This window comes from Montipora capricornis, chromosome 1 (assembly GCF_036669925.1).
Source record: "Montipora capricornis isolate CH-2021 chromosome 1, ASM3666992v2, whole genome shotgun sequence".
NCBI classification, from domain to species: domain Eukaryota; kingdom Metazoa; phylum Cnidaria; class Anthozoa; order Scleractinia; family Acroporidae; genus Montipora; species Montipora capricornis.
In genome coordinates this window covers 36,630,913-36,646,777 of record NC_090883.1, presented here as the reverse complement: position 1 = coordinate 36,646,777, position 15,865 = coordinate 36,630,913, and the positions used below count along the sequence as shown (strand labels likewise).

The 15,865-nt window shown below is 40.9% G+C and overlaps 1 protein-coding gene across 3 annotated transcripts in view; it reads right to left on the bottom strand.

The window, feature by feature from the left end:
- Positions 1-1,284: 1,284 nt before the first annotated feature.
- Positions 1,285-15,865, bottom strand: part of LOC138040853 (uncharacterized) — a 14,822-nt gene continuing 241 nt past the window's right edge. The window contains exons 2-5 of one of the 3 annotated variants that reach the window (XM_068886561.1): positions 12,296-12,364; positions 10,995-11,148; positions 3,287-7,569; positions 1,285-2,411 (exon numbers count right to left, since the gene is read on the bottom strand). In XM_068886561.1, the coding sequence (XP_068742662.1) occupies positions 2,369-2,411; positions 3,287-7,536 (4,293 nt within the window). In that variant the 5' untranslated portion in view covers positions 7,537-7,569; positions 10,995-11,148; positions 12,296-12,364 and the 3' untranslated portion in view covers positions 1,285-2,368. The remainder of the gene's footprint in view (positions 2,412-3,286; positions 7,570-10,994; positions 11,149-12,295; positions 12,365-15,865) is intronic. The other 2 variants (XM_068886553.1, XM_068886569.1) reach the window with 2 other exon arrangements.

Here is a 15,865-nt window from a genome sequence, read left to right as displayed (position 1 = left end):
ATTCAATTTTATTCAATTATGGTCCTGTTTACATCTGCGGAAATTCAAATACAATAGGCTGGGTAACCTCGCAGGGAGACAAAATGGGGCCGAAACGCGTGGCTGCTACGATTATCATCACCATGCTTGAGGCGAGAAGAGAACCAAGGACAGCTTCCGAGCATAGAAGACAAATCCAAATCTTCGATCCATAAAGCGATTAGAAGTGTCGTTCGCTCATACCACCACGTGTTCGCCATTCTGTTCAATTACGCACTGTAATTACTTCAAACAATCCCCTTGAGGTCGTTTGAAATAATTATCCAATTATAATCACGTACTGTAATTAGTTGATGTTAACCCTTTCCAAACTTAATTGGATTATAATTCGATCATAATCGAAGCCTAATGTGAACACGGCTTTAGATCCCCTGGGTGTGTCAATATATAAAATTTGAGGAGGCAGCATGGCCGAGTGGTGAGGTAGCCTGCGTAACAGGGGCCGCTTACCATTTAGTTTTCGGTCAGAAGTTTTTTTAAATGGGAAATGGAATGAGCCGTTTCATTTGTGACTCCATTTTCGAATTCCGTAAGAGTCTGTGTACAAATAAATGTCAAGTGAAGCTGTCATCTTCACAGTTATGAACGCAATTTTTGCAATTACGTAAAGAAGCCTGAAAATTTCAGGATTCAACGGGGATTGAACCCGTGACCTCGCGATGCCGGTGAAACGCTCTAACCAACTAAGCTATGAAGCCACTGACGTTGGGAGCTGGTCATTTGTGGGTTTATGAAAAATGGGTGTATGGGTCTATGATATATGGAATTTCAGGCTTCTTTACGCAATTGCAAAAATTGCGTTCATAAGTGCGAAGATCACAGCGTCACTTGATTTCATATCCACAGTTCATATATGACCCATTTCATAAATCATTTCATCGTTGACAAATAAATGTAGCGGCCAATGCCCGCCAAGTAAAGTGATGTAATCCTTGCATCGGTGCCTGGTTCTAGTGGTGCAAACAATCCGGTCGACTCTGTAAAAGTGGAAAAAGAAGACAACCTTCGCAGGCTGTGCCTTCTTTCCAGAAAATTTCCGATGGTGTCAACCGTTCCATTTGTTTTCCCACCGGAACGACGGGTTTTTTCTGACAAATGGTAAGCGCCCAGGGTTTCCAGCTAGCATTCGCCCTATTCTCGCCCGCTGAAAACGCTTGTTACGCAGGCTAAGTGGTGAAGGTGATGTAAGTCCGGTTTATCTTGAGATTGTGACTTCAGTGTACTGTATTACCCATTTAATGGCTTTGTTACCTTTATGGAGACCTTTATTATACCTCTATCATTATTACAATTACAACAGCAATTACGATCACGTTTTATAATCAATTAAGACTAACCAAAAAGTAACGTCCTCTCTGCCCACAAATAGCAGAGCTAATCGAGGCTGGAAGGGGAATACATAAGATTACTTTGACTAGGACTGACACAAATAGCATATGTAGCCATGTTAAAAATAGGAAAATATAACGATCAAGAGGAAAAAACAAATTTATGATATTACAAATTTGGAAATAAGATTCAAGATTCACTCGATGAAATTCTGTCATGCAGTTTTCTTCATTTAATTAATAAAGTTGGCGCATCAACAGAAGCATCCTATGATTTCAAAATATGAAATAGAAGTTCACGTAGTGAAGGTCTCAGTTTTTGTTCGAGGAGGTCTCGATTACTGACAATATCCAAATACGTATTCACTATTTTAACCCTGGATGAAACTTTTATCCATCTATACCGAACTTGCAGTGGCATTCAACTGAGTTAGAACTAACACAATAAATGCCTCTACAGCTGAATCAGCTGAGTTTTATTGCAGCTTAACAAAAAGGCTGAATTAAGCAAACAAGTGTAATTTCACACCCGGCCGGGTTACACATACGAATAAAACGCATATTTAAAAAAAGTTTCAAACTTTCCAGCGGCAAAACTTCAGGTAAAACAATTAGAAAGCAAGGGATTTTTTAGCGCAAATGTGAGATTGTACAACTTTCCTTTCTCAAGGCACCAAAAAAAGACCCAGACTGATTATAAAGAATAAGACATTATTTATCCACAGTTCTAATCGTAAACGTATCCACATTCGTCGCCAATTTACAGCGACCTGAATCGGTTAAAAAAAAAAAAAAAGCTAACTTACTGAAACGCGACCAACAAAGTGTATGCTGTTACACCATTCGTCTGCAAAAAACCTACCACATCTACTACAAATCAAGAAACACTGTACAGCTCTGCCAGTATGAAACAGAGTTCAAAATATGTACAAGTTTTCTCTTGTATTTGTCCAGAAGACGCGCCAGGAAACTTTGCGGTCACAATCGTCACTGTCGTTTCTTCAGATAATAAGACAACAAGAAACTCGCTCCTGACACTTGGTCCTGCAGGAAAAGTAACAAATATTAATTCAACTGATTGATCAAATTGTCACTCGAAGGAGATAAAGGTGTCACGTTTTTAGTATATTTGTGAGTGAAATAGAAAACGTAAGCTCGTCTAATTTTAAATTTTTGCCTCTTGCTTCTTCTAGCAAACGCAGTAGGGAAATTGAGCATCGCATTCGCACCAACGGCAAACCTCTAGCTGAATGTTTGATTTTGACAAAAAATCAAAGAATTTGCCGCAACCATTGACCTGTTATCTACAGATACTGCCAACAACTTCTCAAGAACAGGACCCAACATGAAACATTAAATTTTTATTCTTTTCTGCCGGTTCCCGCTTATCGTTTTACGTGAAGGCAATAATAAACCCGTCAGCTTCAACTCACCATCCACACACACAATATTTTCCCCCATTTACCCACTTTAGTGGAGAGGAACCCCTTCTTGTAAGGGGATTCTTGCTTCAGCACCATAATCATGCCACAAAGGTTGCTAGTCTACTGCTGTTTTTGTTTTTTTTTACCTTATACAACTACATCAACACATATACTGTAAGTGTAAGGAGCGGGATTCTCGCACTAATTAAGAAATGCGAGAATGAACCCACAAGCAGACTACGCAACACAGTAATGTAAGCTCATATCACCCTATATGGGAACAACAACACACATCTAAGCAACCACTAACTTTTGATAACAATGCTTTGTTGGATACCTTGTAGTGCATACAGAAGATCTCAGTGTGGGTCGTGTGGTCATTTGCCGAACAGTACTCGCTCATGGTGCTGCTGGCCACGACAGTGGGCACAGCATTTGAAAGACCACATGCATTTTAAAAACACTTGGCTCTCAAACAACAAATTGCCAACTTACCTTTTTGCCCCACCGTTGAGTGTCTTTTCTCCCGGGTGTTTTACCTTGATAATTTTTAAGTCCAACCCTAGCTTTGAACAAATGGCAATGATACCTCCACTGGAAAAAGTTTCTAAATGGCATGGCTCATCCACACCAACACCCATAACACAGAGTAGATCTCCAGACCTGACGTTGAACATCTTAAGGCAGGCGTCATTCAGAAAAACACATTCCTCGTCACTGATGAATTTACAACTCTTAACGGGGTCATCACTCAATTTAACACGCAAGTTACCAGAAACTGCATCGAGAACGTATACACCATTTAACTCATCAACAACAATAAATTGACCCTCGGGAGAAAATGATCCCCTCACACAAAACAAACTGGTACCAGAGAGTGCACACCATCGCGATTCGGTTTTACTCAGTTGCTTCAATTCAATGAACTTTTGCCCGTCGTCACTTGAGGCAAACAACTGGAGGTCTCTGTAGCAAGCAATCAACTTATGCTGCAGTTTAAACGTTACCACATACTCTCCACCAACAGTATCTAAAATGATCCCATCTCCCGTTTTAGATGATATGCATGCCACCTGATCATCTGAAATAGGAAAGAGAGCATCCGCGCCGAACATCCATCGTCGCATGCAGACTGACAAATCAAAGTTCCAAAGCTCAAGAGTGCTCGCAGTTGCAAACAAAATTCCATCTTTTAAAGCTACGAACTCAATGAGGAGGACACTTTCAAACTCTTTCTGTCCCTTAAGTTCCCTATTCGAAACGTCCCAAGCCATGATAATTTGACGTTTGAACGATCCCAGTCCGACCGACACGTCTGCATAAACAATTTCGCCGGAAAATGAGAATCGGAGAGATTGGACCTCTTGGAATTCTGTGTCCTTCCTTCGTGGATTTCGATAAACCATTTCAATATAATCTCCATGTACAATGTAGTTCCTTAAAAGAGATTGGCTATTAAGAACTACGTCAGAAAAACGGAATGGATCCTGTAAACTCACAGGATCTCCTAACAAAAAGCCACCGATTCTTTGGGATTCCAGCTCAAAGGAATTCCAACTGGAAAAATAAACAATATCCATCGAATAGTGATCCTCAGGCCCCTCAGTGACTCTCAAACAAAACCACTTGTTAGACCCGGCAAAACCTACAACACGTGAACACCAAAGAAACCGACTGTCTGGTGAGAACCTAATCATTCCACACACAGAGTCTAAAGCTGCCTCTGCTAGAGTTGAAAAACCATTTTGCCGGTCAACTAAACAAACAAAGCCAGTTAAATGGCAAATCGCCACGAGCTTTCCATCTCGGGATATCGCAAAGGATAAAATATCGCTATCTCTGGTGAGGCGATCAATCTCCCTGCCATCGTTTAGATTCCACACGATAAGACATTTTGCATCGTCGGGACAATCAGACAAGATCTCGTCGCCGAAAATAGAACAGACAGAAAAACTGCACTTACTGGTGGGAAAAAGAGGCTTCAAGTCTCCATTAAAGGAATAGGCATGGCTTAAAACTCCTGGCAAGATGACATCCTTGGTAGGATGAAATACCACTGAACGGTAAAAAGCATACACAGTAGACCTATGATAATCTTCTGGTTGGTATGCATGGTTGGTATCGATGATTCTCCTTCTACCACACATAGAGTCACAACAGAGTCTTAGTTTGCAATAACGTTTCCATTTGAGGTTACCAGAGGCAAGTGACCACAACTGAATGGATCCATCGAGGCACTCACAAACCATGTATTCTAAGCTAGGGGACACATCGAAACAACGCGCATCTGAACAAAAATGAAACCGAGTTTGAACAGCTTTTTGAGGGACATTTTTGGTTAAGTACTCCATGTAAGGCTTATCGGAATACTTGGTCTCCAGAAGCTGGCGGGAGTCAGAAGATAGTTTACTACTTCCCTCATTCAACAGATATTGAAATATAGTAAATGGATACTCTTCTAATGTTAGACGGTATTTCTTTAAAACAACCAATAATGACGAAAGGGTCTCACAACAATCGGCTGATATCGTTTTCAACCCATCGTGTTTCATTAAACAGACAACATCTTCTGCGACTGTTGCCATGTTCAGACAAATCTTTGCGTACAAAACCTCTGGGTCTAACACATAGTTTCCAACCACTTGTTCAAGGCTGCAGGATTTCGTGTCTTGGTCTAACTGTAGCATGTGCTGAACACCATGTTCCAAGGCATACTTTGTAGTGTCAGCGAAGGATTGTGAGTTGCTAACACCTTTTCTCTTTAACTCGTCAATTTCGTTAGAGGAAAGAGTAGAAATGATCTTATGGCCTTCCATTTCCTCCACGCTGAAAATGTGCTGCTCGTAGCGTGACTTGTCTGTCAACCAGTCCTTGACTGATTTATGAAAGAAATGAATACGGTTATCGTGAACAGGAAGGAGTGATGACACAATGGCAATGGCTTTGCTCACCTTTCGCATAACAGTCGTGGACAACAAGTCCTTGCACAACAATTTAGGAACAAAACCCAATGGTAATGGTTCCCTTGCTGCTGCAATTGCACTCAGGAAACAAAGAAATTGCTCTTCAGTTATGTTCAGTTCCTCACACAAGTCTTGCTCCAGCCGTTGGAAATACGACTGGTACACATACGAGATGCCTGTCGGAAGGGTTTTGTCCACTTCTTCCAAGGTAAGTATGGTTGAACTCTTGGCCCTTATAAAATCTACCAAAAACTGGGCACACAGAAAGACTCCCTCTGACTTCTGCACGAGATCATCTAAGACAAGCTCGCGCCTTTCAACTTCTAATAAATCGCTGAGAGTTCGTTCAAAGTAAAAACGAATGTCTTCCAAGTTGTCTTCATCTTTTCCCTCTAGTACCAGTGGTTTCAAATCTTTCAGGCTGTCCCAAATGTTGACTTCAGGTCGCGTCGTCACAAAAAATCTAATCCAAAGTGGCAGATTCTTAAAAAACCTGGCAATCACGTCAAGAAGATCATTTCGTCCTTGGTGTTCACCTTCATCTAAAGCATCTATTACCACAAGAAATGTAAAAGCTGGATCTGCTACGCTGTTCAGAGGTTCAAAAAACAGCAAAACAAACAGATCTGCGACTTCCATGTCATTGATCTCTACACCTAGATTTCCGGAGAGCTGTTCAACAAGAGCTTTCTTGTACTCTGGAAGACAGCCTGAGAGGTGAAAGGCTAAAGACTGCAGCATCACCTTGGGATTCCTATGGCGTGCTCTCTCGTGGTGACAAAAATGGCTCCCCGCTAATCTTTTAGCTCCTTGCATTCTTCTGCACATCTCAGCAGCCATGACAGATTTCCCCATCCCTGCATTTGCGCTGAGCACCAAGACACAATTTGGAGAGCTTGCATCATCCAACCAGCCGTTGATTTTAGCAAAGAAAGACTCACGGGTTCCTTCCAAATATCTGTTTCCGTAATATCTCATGTCAAGTTGGGTGTCAATCTTAGCAAGCTTTTTTAGGATTTTATCTTCCTGATCGGTGTTGTGTTGTGTCTCACGGATTTCAGTAACAATTTGGTGTATGTCTTCAATCACGGAATTCCCTTCCTCAACCGTCTCTTGGGTTGTTGACTGCTGGATTCGTAAGTCCTCTACACTCTGTTGAACTTTGTTCTGAAGTTGACGCATGTCATTAAGTTGAGACTTTAGATCCTCTTCACTCTCTGCCCATTCCCGTAAGGCATCAAGATAATCCTCCTCTCCACATTGCTCTGCCTTTAATCGATCAATCTCTGCCTGACTAAACCCAAGAGACACTAAAACGGCACTTATTTCCGTCCACAAAGCATTGCATAATGGTGCATCGACACCAGTGGTTGTCACATGCCCATACACTTCATTACGGAAAAACTTAATGCGAGCAAGGTTTGCCTCGTGAGAGGTGTCACTTGGGGCAGGTTTTTGATGCCATCCTGTGTGGGGAGGGATAAGTCCACAAATGTTGGCCAGAAGGAGGAAAAGCAGAGTTATATCAAACGTGTTGGAATCCGGAGCAACTCCACCACCAGGGAACAGCTTGTCCCACTGGTTGCCATTGAGAATTCTTCTTCGTAAAAGGTTGTTAAGGATGGAATAACAGGAATTAAGATCAGCTGCTAACTTTGCAGGAGGGTGATGAATGTCAAAAACACTTCTCAGTACAGTTGTTCCACCATCTATAATGAGTCGACTGAGCTTAGCTCCATTTGTCTTCTCCTCTGAACTCGCCAAGGGACCAGGCGTGGCCATAGTTAACCAAACCACTAATTTTTCACATTGTATCTGCATGGAAAAGAAAAATAATTAATTGATTGCCTAATTGGTTTCTATTGAGTCTTCATCAGAGACTAATAAAATGAGTGATTAAGTGACTGCATTAAAAATTATCACCAACCATTGTCTTTAATTAAGGAATGTAACTGCAGTGCGTATGATTCACAACCGCAAAAAGCTAAGAAATCGAGGATCAAATTAATGCCTTTAGGATCAGTTAATCGAGAATGACCTTTGGTTTCTACCACTAAAAATGAATAAAATTGATCCACAAGTACCTAGTAAAGTATAATGATGTATCAGTCTACTAGACAAGAACAATGTTGAATGGCTGTGCACATAAATGTTGCATGAAAAATTTTTGTCTCACTGGAACCTTTAGCAAACATTCATGTTGTGGGAGGGTTAAACATTAAAATACTAAGTCCTTTAGAACTGGCGTGATGTGCGCATATCGAGGAACAAGTCAAACTCGCAGCTGTGTTTAGCACTCTCTGAATACGGCCGGTCGTCTGGTGCTGAGCTGTTAGCAGGAGCTAAGCCATCCATAGTAGCAGTAACCGGAAACACCAAAACGCGGACAATTCGAAAAACTTTTATTTTCAATAACCCTACAGGCAGTAAGAATAAATAAACAAGGAGCTCCGCTTTTAGGCTCGGGTAAATCTATATATTATTTTGGGAGGGTTAAACATTAAAATATGAAGTACTTTAGAACTGGCGTGATGTGCGCATATCTTGGAACAAGTCAAACTCGCAGCTGTGTTTAGCACTCTCTGAAGGCGGCCGTCGTCTGGTGTTGAGATATCCCGAACAGCAGCGAGTTGCAATAGTCTATGTGAGAAGTCACAAACGCGTAGATAAGGGTCCTGGCAGATTTCTGAGTTAGAAACCTAATATGTCTAATTTTTATAGAGTCGAAAAAAGGTTTCGCTACAGTTCCTTCCACCTTATGCAACCATCGACATAGAGCTTTCGAACCAAGCACTGACCTAAATTAGGGACAGAGCTGGCAGGCTTGATTTCCGACGCACACACCTGGATGTGGTCAATGTAAATGTTTTCAAGTTGTTGACGAGACCTCAGTTTTGCTATCATTTATCATTTAACATGAGCTGATGCTGAGCCATCCATCTGTGAATGTCACAAATACACTCCTCCACTGCTTGAGTACGTTCTTCTTGGGACGCATCTGACCAAACGCGAAACGAAAGATACAACAAGACCAGAGAATAAACTTGGATCACTATCATTATTGGCTATCACCGTTGTCCAGATACTTTCGTTCTTAACAACGAAAAAATCGTTACAATTATCGGCAAGTAGTTGATCCGGCGAGCATGACGGAACTGAAACGAGTCAAATGTTTACGGTTGAGTAGTTGGTCAATGAATTGGAACAGTTTGCGCTGGTCACCATGATAGTAGAGTACTGTTGTAGGCTTCTTTAGCATTTCTTACTAAGTGATTTGCCACACAACACTGTTTCGTATATTGGTGATGGTCCGAGGATCAGAATTTAATACTGCGCCATCGTCTCTCCAGACGCCTTTTCTTTCTCACTGTTAGCTTGTAGAATATCAACAGTGAACCACGATGAATGAGGGCGTACTAAAACAGACCTTTGTTTTAAAGGTGGCTATAATTTTTATTTTCGGTGTTTTTGTTACCTTTGTAAAGCCCCTTTCCCTGCTCTCTTTCAATGCTTTGTTACATTTGCCAGTATTGCTCCCTTGATTTGTTATTTATTTTTGCAATAATTGTTATTTTCGGTATGTTTTTTGCATGGTTGTCATATTTGTTATTTTTGCGATTGCGTGCATTTTTGGACATAAGTGCCAAAGTGTAATAATGACGAAAGACAATAGGGCCGTTTATACGAGAGAAAATAAGCCGCGGCTTACTCTGGCCGCGGCGTTTATAACACGCGAAAGAAACAATTTATACGAGAATGAACTCCCAGGCTAGGATAAGCCGCGGCTTGAGAAAGCCGTGAACGTAGATTTTGTACCATTCATACGGGGTGTTCGCGTCTTATGTAAGCCGCGGCCAGAGTAAGCCGCGGCTTATTTTCTCTCGTATAAACGGCCCTAATGTGAGTCAGCTAAAGCAGACACATCCATATCATGATAAGACTTAAACACGTTAGAGATAGGTCACTGAGAATTAAAGTCGTCAATATTAACAAAACGTAAGTTACGAGAAGATACCAGTATCTTAGCAAGACGTTGTAATAGCCAGTAGGAGCCGGTTTGCACTGTACCGCCAGATGTACCAGATTCAGAGATCATGTAGTAAAGTCACTGGGAAGTCGTTCGCCACTTCTGATAATTACCAAATCAAGAATGTGGCCATGTGCATGGATAGTGGAGGATATAATTTTTCTAAATCAAATTATAGGCCTAAATCAAATCAATAAATTGCCGCCATATCCTGTCATCAGTAGTATCTACATGCAAGTTTAAGTAGACAGTCAGCAGACAGTAACCAGAAGAGAATAACTAAACGCCCAAGTTAATCAGCGAACTCATCCAAAAACAAAGAATAACTGAATGCTGGAGGTCTGTAAACCATAATCAAACGTACAAGATATTAAAACCATTTGATTGGAAGCTCAATATGTTCAAAGGAGGAATAATTTGCAAGAGGATTAAGTCTGCACGTCCAGAAACAGCCGAGAAGCCGTTCAGTGCAAACATGAATGTAGACGCAGCAAGTAGCCAAATGTTTAACGGAATCAACCTTGAGCATATATACTCCAAGTTCACTGAAAGACAAGTGCGAATGTCGTGGCTGTCTCAGAGCCCCATTACTGCTATAAGTTGATAAAGATGTTAATCCTGTTTAGAAGCCACTAAAAAGAATTCCCGAAGCATTGGGAAAGCCATTGAAAGAATGCCTTGGTAACCTTGAAGCTAAAAGGTGTGATAGAGAAGGTAGAAAGACCTACACAATGGATGAACTCTGTTGTGATTGCAAATAAAGCTAATGACAAGCTCCGTCTTTGCCTGGACCGAAAGCCCTTTAACAAAGCACTAAAGAGATGTCATTTACCAATGCCAGTTATTGAAGACACAATACCAGAGCTGAACAAAGCGAACATTTTCAACAAAACTAAATTGAAAAGATGGTTATGGTCCCACACCCTTTGGTAGGTATAAATGCAATCGCATGCCCTTCGGGATTTCGCCCGCCAGTGAAATATTCTAACTGCGCTTGCACGAATCGGTTCAAGATTTTCCTGGGGTGTATGCAATAGCTGCTGACATCCTTGTGGCTGGTACTAAAGACACGCTGCTGGAAGCGATTACAGATCACATCAACATCAAAATTAGATGGTTATTGAAAGGGTGTCAAGAGCGAAACATCAACTGCTGAACAAACAGAAAATGGCTTTAAACAGACAGAGGTTCCCTATATTGGACATATTCTTACTTCGGAGGGAGTGAAGGAAGTACCAGCCAAGATTGATGCAGTTCTTAATATTCGAAGGCCAACTGATGTATCAGGAGTTCAGCGTATTATGGGTACTGTAGGCTACCTTGCAAGTTGCTACCAATACTGTCTCGGAACTTTTCAAGCAGCTTACCTAAAAGTGTACAGAATATGTAAGGGACGAAATTAATGACAGAGCATTCATTAGGATCAAGGAGATGGTGATGCACCACTGCTGAAGCATTACTAACGAGAGCATTTAGAACTAGAGCAGAAGTTTGAAGTAGATTCATTGCGGAAAATATGCATCGGGTAATGAAGTGGGCTGTACATAAACAGCATTGTTCACATTGGCGCCAGATGAGTGGTGTTTTGTCTTCGATAGGTGTTATTCTGCATCGTAGTCTTCTGAATGGGCCTTATTCGCGTGGCGGCCATAAATATTGGCCAGACAATAGATTTCGTATCCTGAGCCTTGAGTTGAAATGTTTGGGAACGAGTTTCAGTTGGGAAAAACAAAAGTTTTCAATCCCTCGGGACTTAACATGATATCTGCCGTGTGATTATGGCCTATATTTAATGAAGTAGGATTTTGAAAATCAGTTTCAAATAATATTGACTTTCCTTCCACGACACTCCTGTACTTGTCTTCCTGTCCTAAAACGTCGATAGGCAAATGCTGTAGTTTAATAATTTCCCAAGCAGTCTGAACATAGTTTCGAGGACCAAGCTAGGAAGTCAAGCGTGAAGGCAGAAAAACTGTAGAAAATTCGTCCAAAAGATCCCCGGCCATACTTCAAACACATGTCAGTGAATTAATCGACTATAAAGACACTAATCCAAAGATCGTTCCTAAAACTTTGAGTAGCACCTATCCGGCAAAACTTATAAAATGTAAAGTGAACTTCATTATCCGTGGCTGCCATGCGAGGCACAATACAAAACTCCGGAAGGTAAGTATATGGCCGCGTATTCAACGAGTGCGTTGAGTTTACTTTTCTACTTTCTTTGCTTAACCCTTGAGAGTGAGACGTGTAGATTTAAGATTTTACTATGGCTAGTGCCAAACGATTTCATTCGCCGATTGGGGGCGCTTTTGCTGTTAATGGGATCGGCTGCCTTGTTGACGATTTATGGAATATCTTATTAAATACAAACAACATTCCCTCTTTTTTTTGTAACGCAAACTTCAAGCCTGGGCTGTATGTCGTTTGAATCATCATTTCCCAGTAATTTGGAAGGGGACAAAAATTATATGGTCAAGGTTCAAGCAGAGAATTTAGCTTAACCTTATTGCTTACCTCTAACAAAATGTTCACGGTCAGCACGTAAAACTTTGTCTTTCTGTTTCAAAGCATGCTACAATGCAGCTGAAATACAAATTAGGAACAAAGATGCCGGACTGATCAAAGCCATGACATAATCTTTATTTAAACTTAGAATCTCATATTATCTTACAAATACTTGAAAGTTACCTAAGTACTCTACTTCGTATAGAGAATATTATACACAAAAATGCAAGAGCAATTTATACAAGTATATAGAATAGCTCAACAATTACAATTAGGTAGAGGACATTTCTTGACTAATGATTAATTTAAGAAAAAGAAAAATAATTTCAATTGATTTGCAAAAACTCTGTACTATATATAACTTCACTGCATTAATTAAGGCTAATTGACTTTATTTGCTAGCTAACAAACCAAGCATATATTTCAAAAACATCATGATTCAACTGTTTTTTCTAACACAATAGCCCATTTCCGATATATTCAGGCGCGTAAAACTGGTTCCAAATGAGGGCACGAAAGTGGGGCTTAAGGGAATAGCACACGAGAAGATACAAGATAGGAAATCATGTTTTCGTTTTAAGTCTTAGTCGTAGTTAGTCATGGTTAGATACTGTGTAGTAGCAGTGTGTAAAAATGGGAGCCATAACAAGCCAAATCTCTAGTACTTTCGCTTTCCATCCGATCAGAAACTACGCAAAAAGTGGGGAACATTTTGTCGAAGGGCGGACGAAAAGTTTAAGACGCTTGCAGATCCTCGGATATGTTCGCAACATTTCAGTAGACAAGACCTTAAAAGGACGCTTTCCGGAAAGATTGAAGTCATTTTGTGTGGTGTACCGACCATATTTGATCCGAAACAGTCCGCACCAAAGAGTGATCCTCGTAAAGAGAGGAAAAACAAGCGGGATCGTCGAGCACAACACTTGACAGATAATTCAACAGAGCTACCGGCGAAAAGGCAAAGGGCAGACGTGCAGGCAAGTAAAATCGGTATAATGCATTCATCAGGAGAAACTGGAAGAACAGCAGAGAACACCGGTGTGATCAGGTTTGAAAACGTGGACGAACAACACAGAAACGTGCTATGCCAGACGGAATTTTCAGTTGAAGACCTCGCCAAAATGAAAAGGGGAATAAATCAGTCTTCGACTTCAACCCCAGCCTTCAGCCAAGAAGTTAAAGTTGGCGCTAATGCTCAAAGAAGAAGAGAGCAAGTGGTTCAAGTCGTGTTGAAAAGCAATGAATCTGTAAAATTTTAAACAGGCATTACGTCACTATCGTGTTCCATGCTTCTCGTCAATACCCTCCTTCCGTACGCAGGAAAAATGAAGTATTGGGACAAGAACAAGCGTCAGAAATCCTACTACCAGAATTATCCTGAGAAGGAAAAACCAGGGAGAAAACGCGATGTTGGATTGACAGGAGTTTATTCCTGTTCTGTTGCGGCTGAAACTACAATAGGTCTTATTGAAAGGCATCTTACCGACATGTTCGCAGTTTCTGTCAGTACAGTTAGTCGGATTTACATGACATGGGTTTGCATTTTAGCTCTGACTTTTAACGGTTCACTACTTCGCTGGCTATCAAAAGAGGAAATTAAGACTCACATACCTAATTCGTTTTCAAAATGCCCAGGTACACGCGTCATTATCGATTGCACTGAGTTCTTTATTGAGAAGATTTCCTTCCCAAGTGCCCAAAAGGCCACTTGGAGTGATTACAAACATCAAAACACTGTTAAGTTACTAGTAGGAATTACACCATCTGGAGCTATTTCTTTGATCTCCAAATTATGATCTGGCAGCGCAAGTGATCGGCGAGTCACTCAAGAAAGTGGCCTGATAGACCTTCTAGAAGAGGGAGACCAAGTCATGGTGGACAGGGGTTTTACAATCAGAGATCTTCGGACAAAAAAAGGAGTAAAACTCAACATGCTCCCTTTTACTAAATTTAACCAATCCTGTTCTTGCTATTCCTAGAATGGGGATTTCTCTCTAGTTTTTCTCGTATATATTCTCTTTCCAACCCCCACTCACTAAAAGGTAGGGAGTCACTTTCCCCTGCTGGGGGTGGGGTACTCACAATAGTTGACTATACCGTAGAGGTAAATTAGATGTAGGCATTCTTCTGTAGGTATATGAAAGGGGTACCATTTTCTATTGAAGCTCTTTGAAATTGGAGTAGACCCCTCCCCCCCCTCCCCCCAGAACAAGCCGCTTTAGAGCACTGTTTAATTTAGAGTTTTAATTCTCCACTCAGGTAAACAGTTGTCAAGAAAGGCTCTCAAACAAAACAAATTGCAAAAGTGCGGATACCCGTTGAAAGAGCAATTGAGAGGTTGAAAGAATTCAAACTTTTCCATGGAAACATCCCATTAACATCTTTAAAGTTAGTGACCAGGAAGTCATTGTGTGTGCTTTATTATGTAATCATCTTCCTCCTCTTGCCAAGTAGGAGTTATTTACAGTATCATAAGTTTGTATTCATTTTGAAGAGTCAGAATCACTTTGTTATTGTAGGAATGTATTTTAAAACTAGATGAACTGACATCAGTAATTAAGAACTATCAATCTTGGAGACCTTTAAAATAATATGTTGACAATTTGAAAAAGATCTCCAGCCTGTAACAATTTTCACATTTATTGTTGGGGGGGGGGGGGGAGGACTAAGTGGCTAGAGCCCCCTTGGCTGGCTTCAGATTACCTGAATATAATAGAGTTAATTACCTGGCCTCGGTTGTTCGAAGGGTGGATGGCGCTATCCACTGGGTAAATCACTATCCACTGGATAACTCCATCGGTTTTGCTAGTGTTTATCCGCTGGATAGTGATTTATCTGGTGGATAACGCTATCCACCCTTTGAACAACCGAGGCCAGGAGCTGGTTGCTAGAGGCCTGGTTAGCGCTATCGGTTGGTTAAGAGGTGTCAAACCCTATAGGTTTCCATGGTATTTAATGCCGGTTAGCGCTAACCGTGCTTCGAGCAACTCGGGCCAGATCACTTCCATACAGAATGAAATTAATGTGATGTACTTGTTCTAATGTGTAAAATTAATTTCAGGTTAAACACGAACTCCACCAGTTCAGTTTTAGGTTTACCGCGTCCTTGATCACTCTCCTGGATCCCTCTCTTTGTTAAATAATCTTTTAACCAAGGAACGGTCTTCCCGTGAAATTGTTCTTCCATTTTTCTTGATTTCTACGAAATTCCAAAATGCGTATCGCGGTTTAACATCGGATGGAAAACGAAATTGCGAGACATTTGGCTTGTTATACCTCCCATTTTTAAACAACTGCGCGGTATTTGACAATTGTTTAAGTACGATTAAAGCTCAAAACGAAATCATTATTCTCTATCTTTCTCCGATGTTTAACTCCACTAACGCTGTTTCCCCGAGCCTCGCTTTCGTGTCTTTCGCTTTCGCTTTCGTGTTTTCTATTTCTATCGGAAATGGGCTATTACAATCGTCATTGCGTGCAGCAATTAATATGCATGACGGGTTTCCTGAGAAAAAACCTCACCATAGAATTATAGACGTTACAAGGTGCAAGATCGTCTGTATATATATTTACATACCG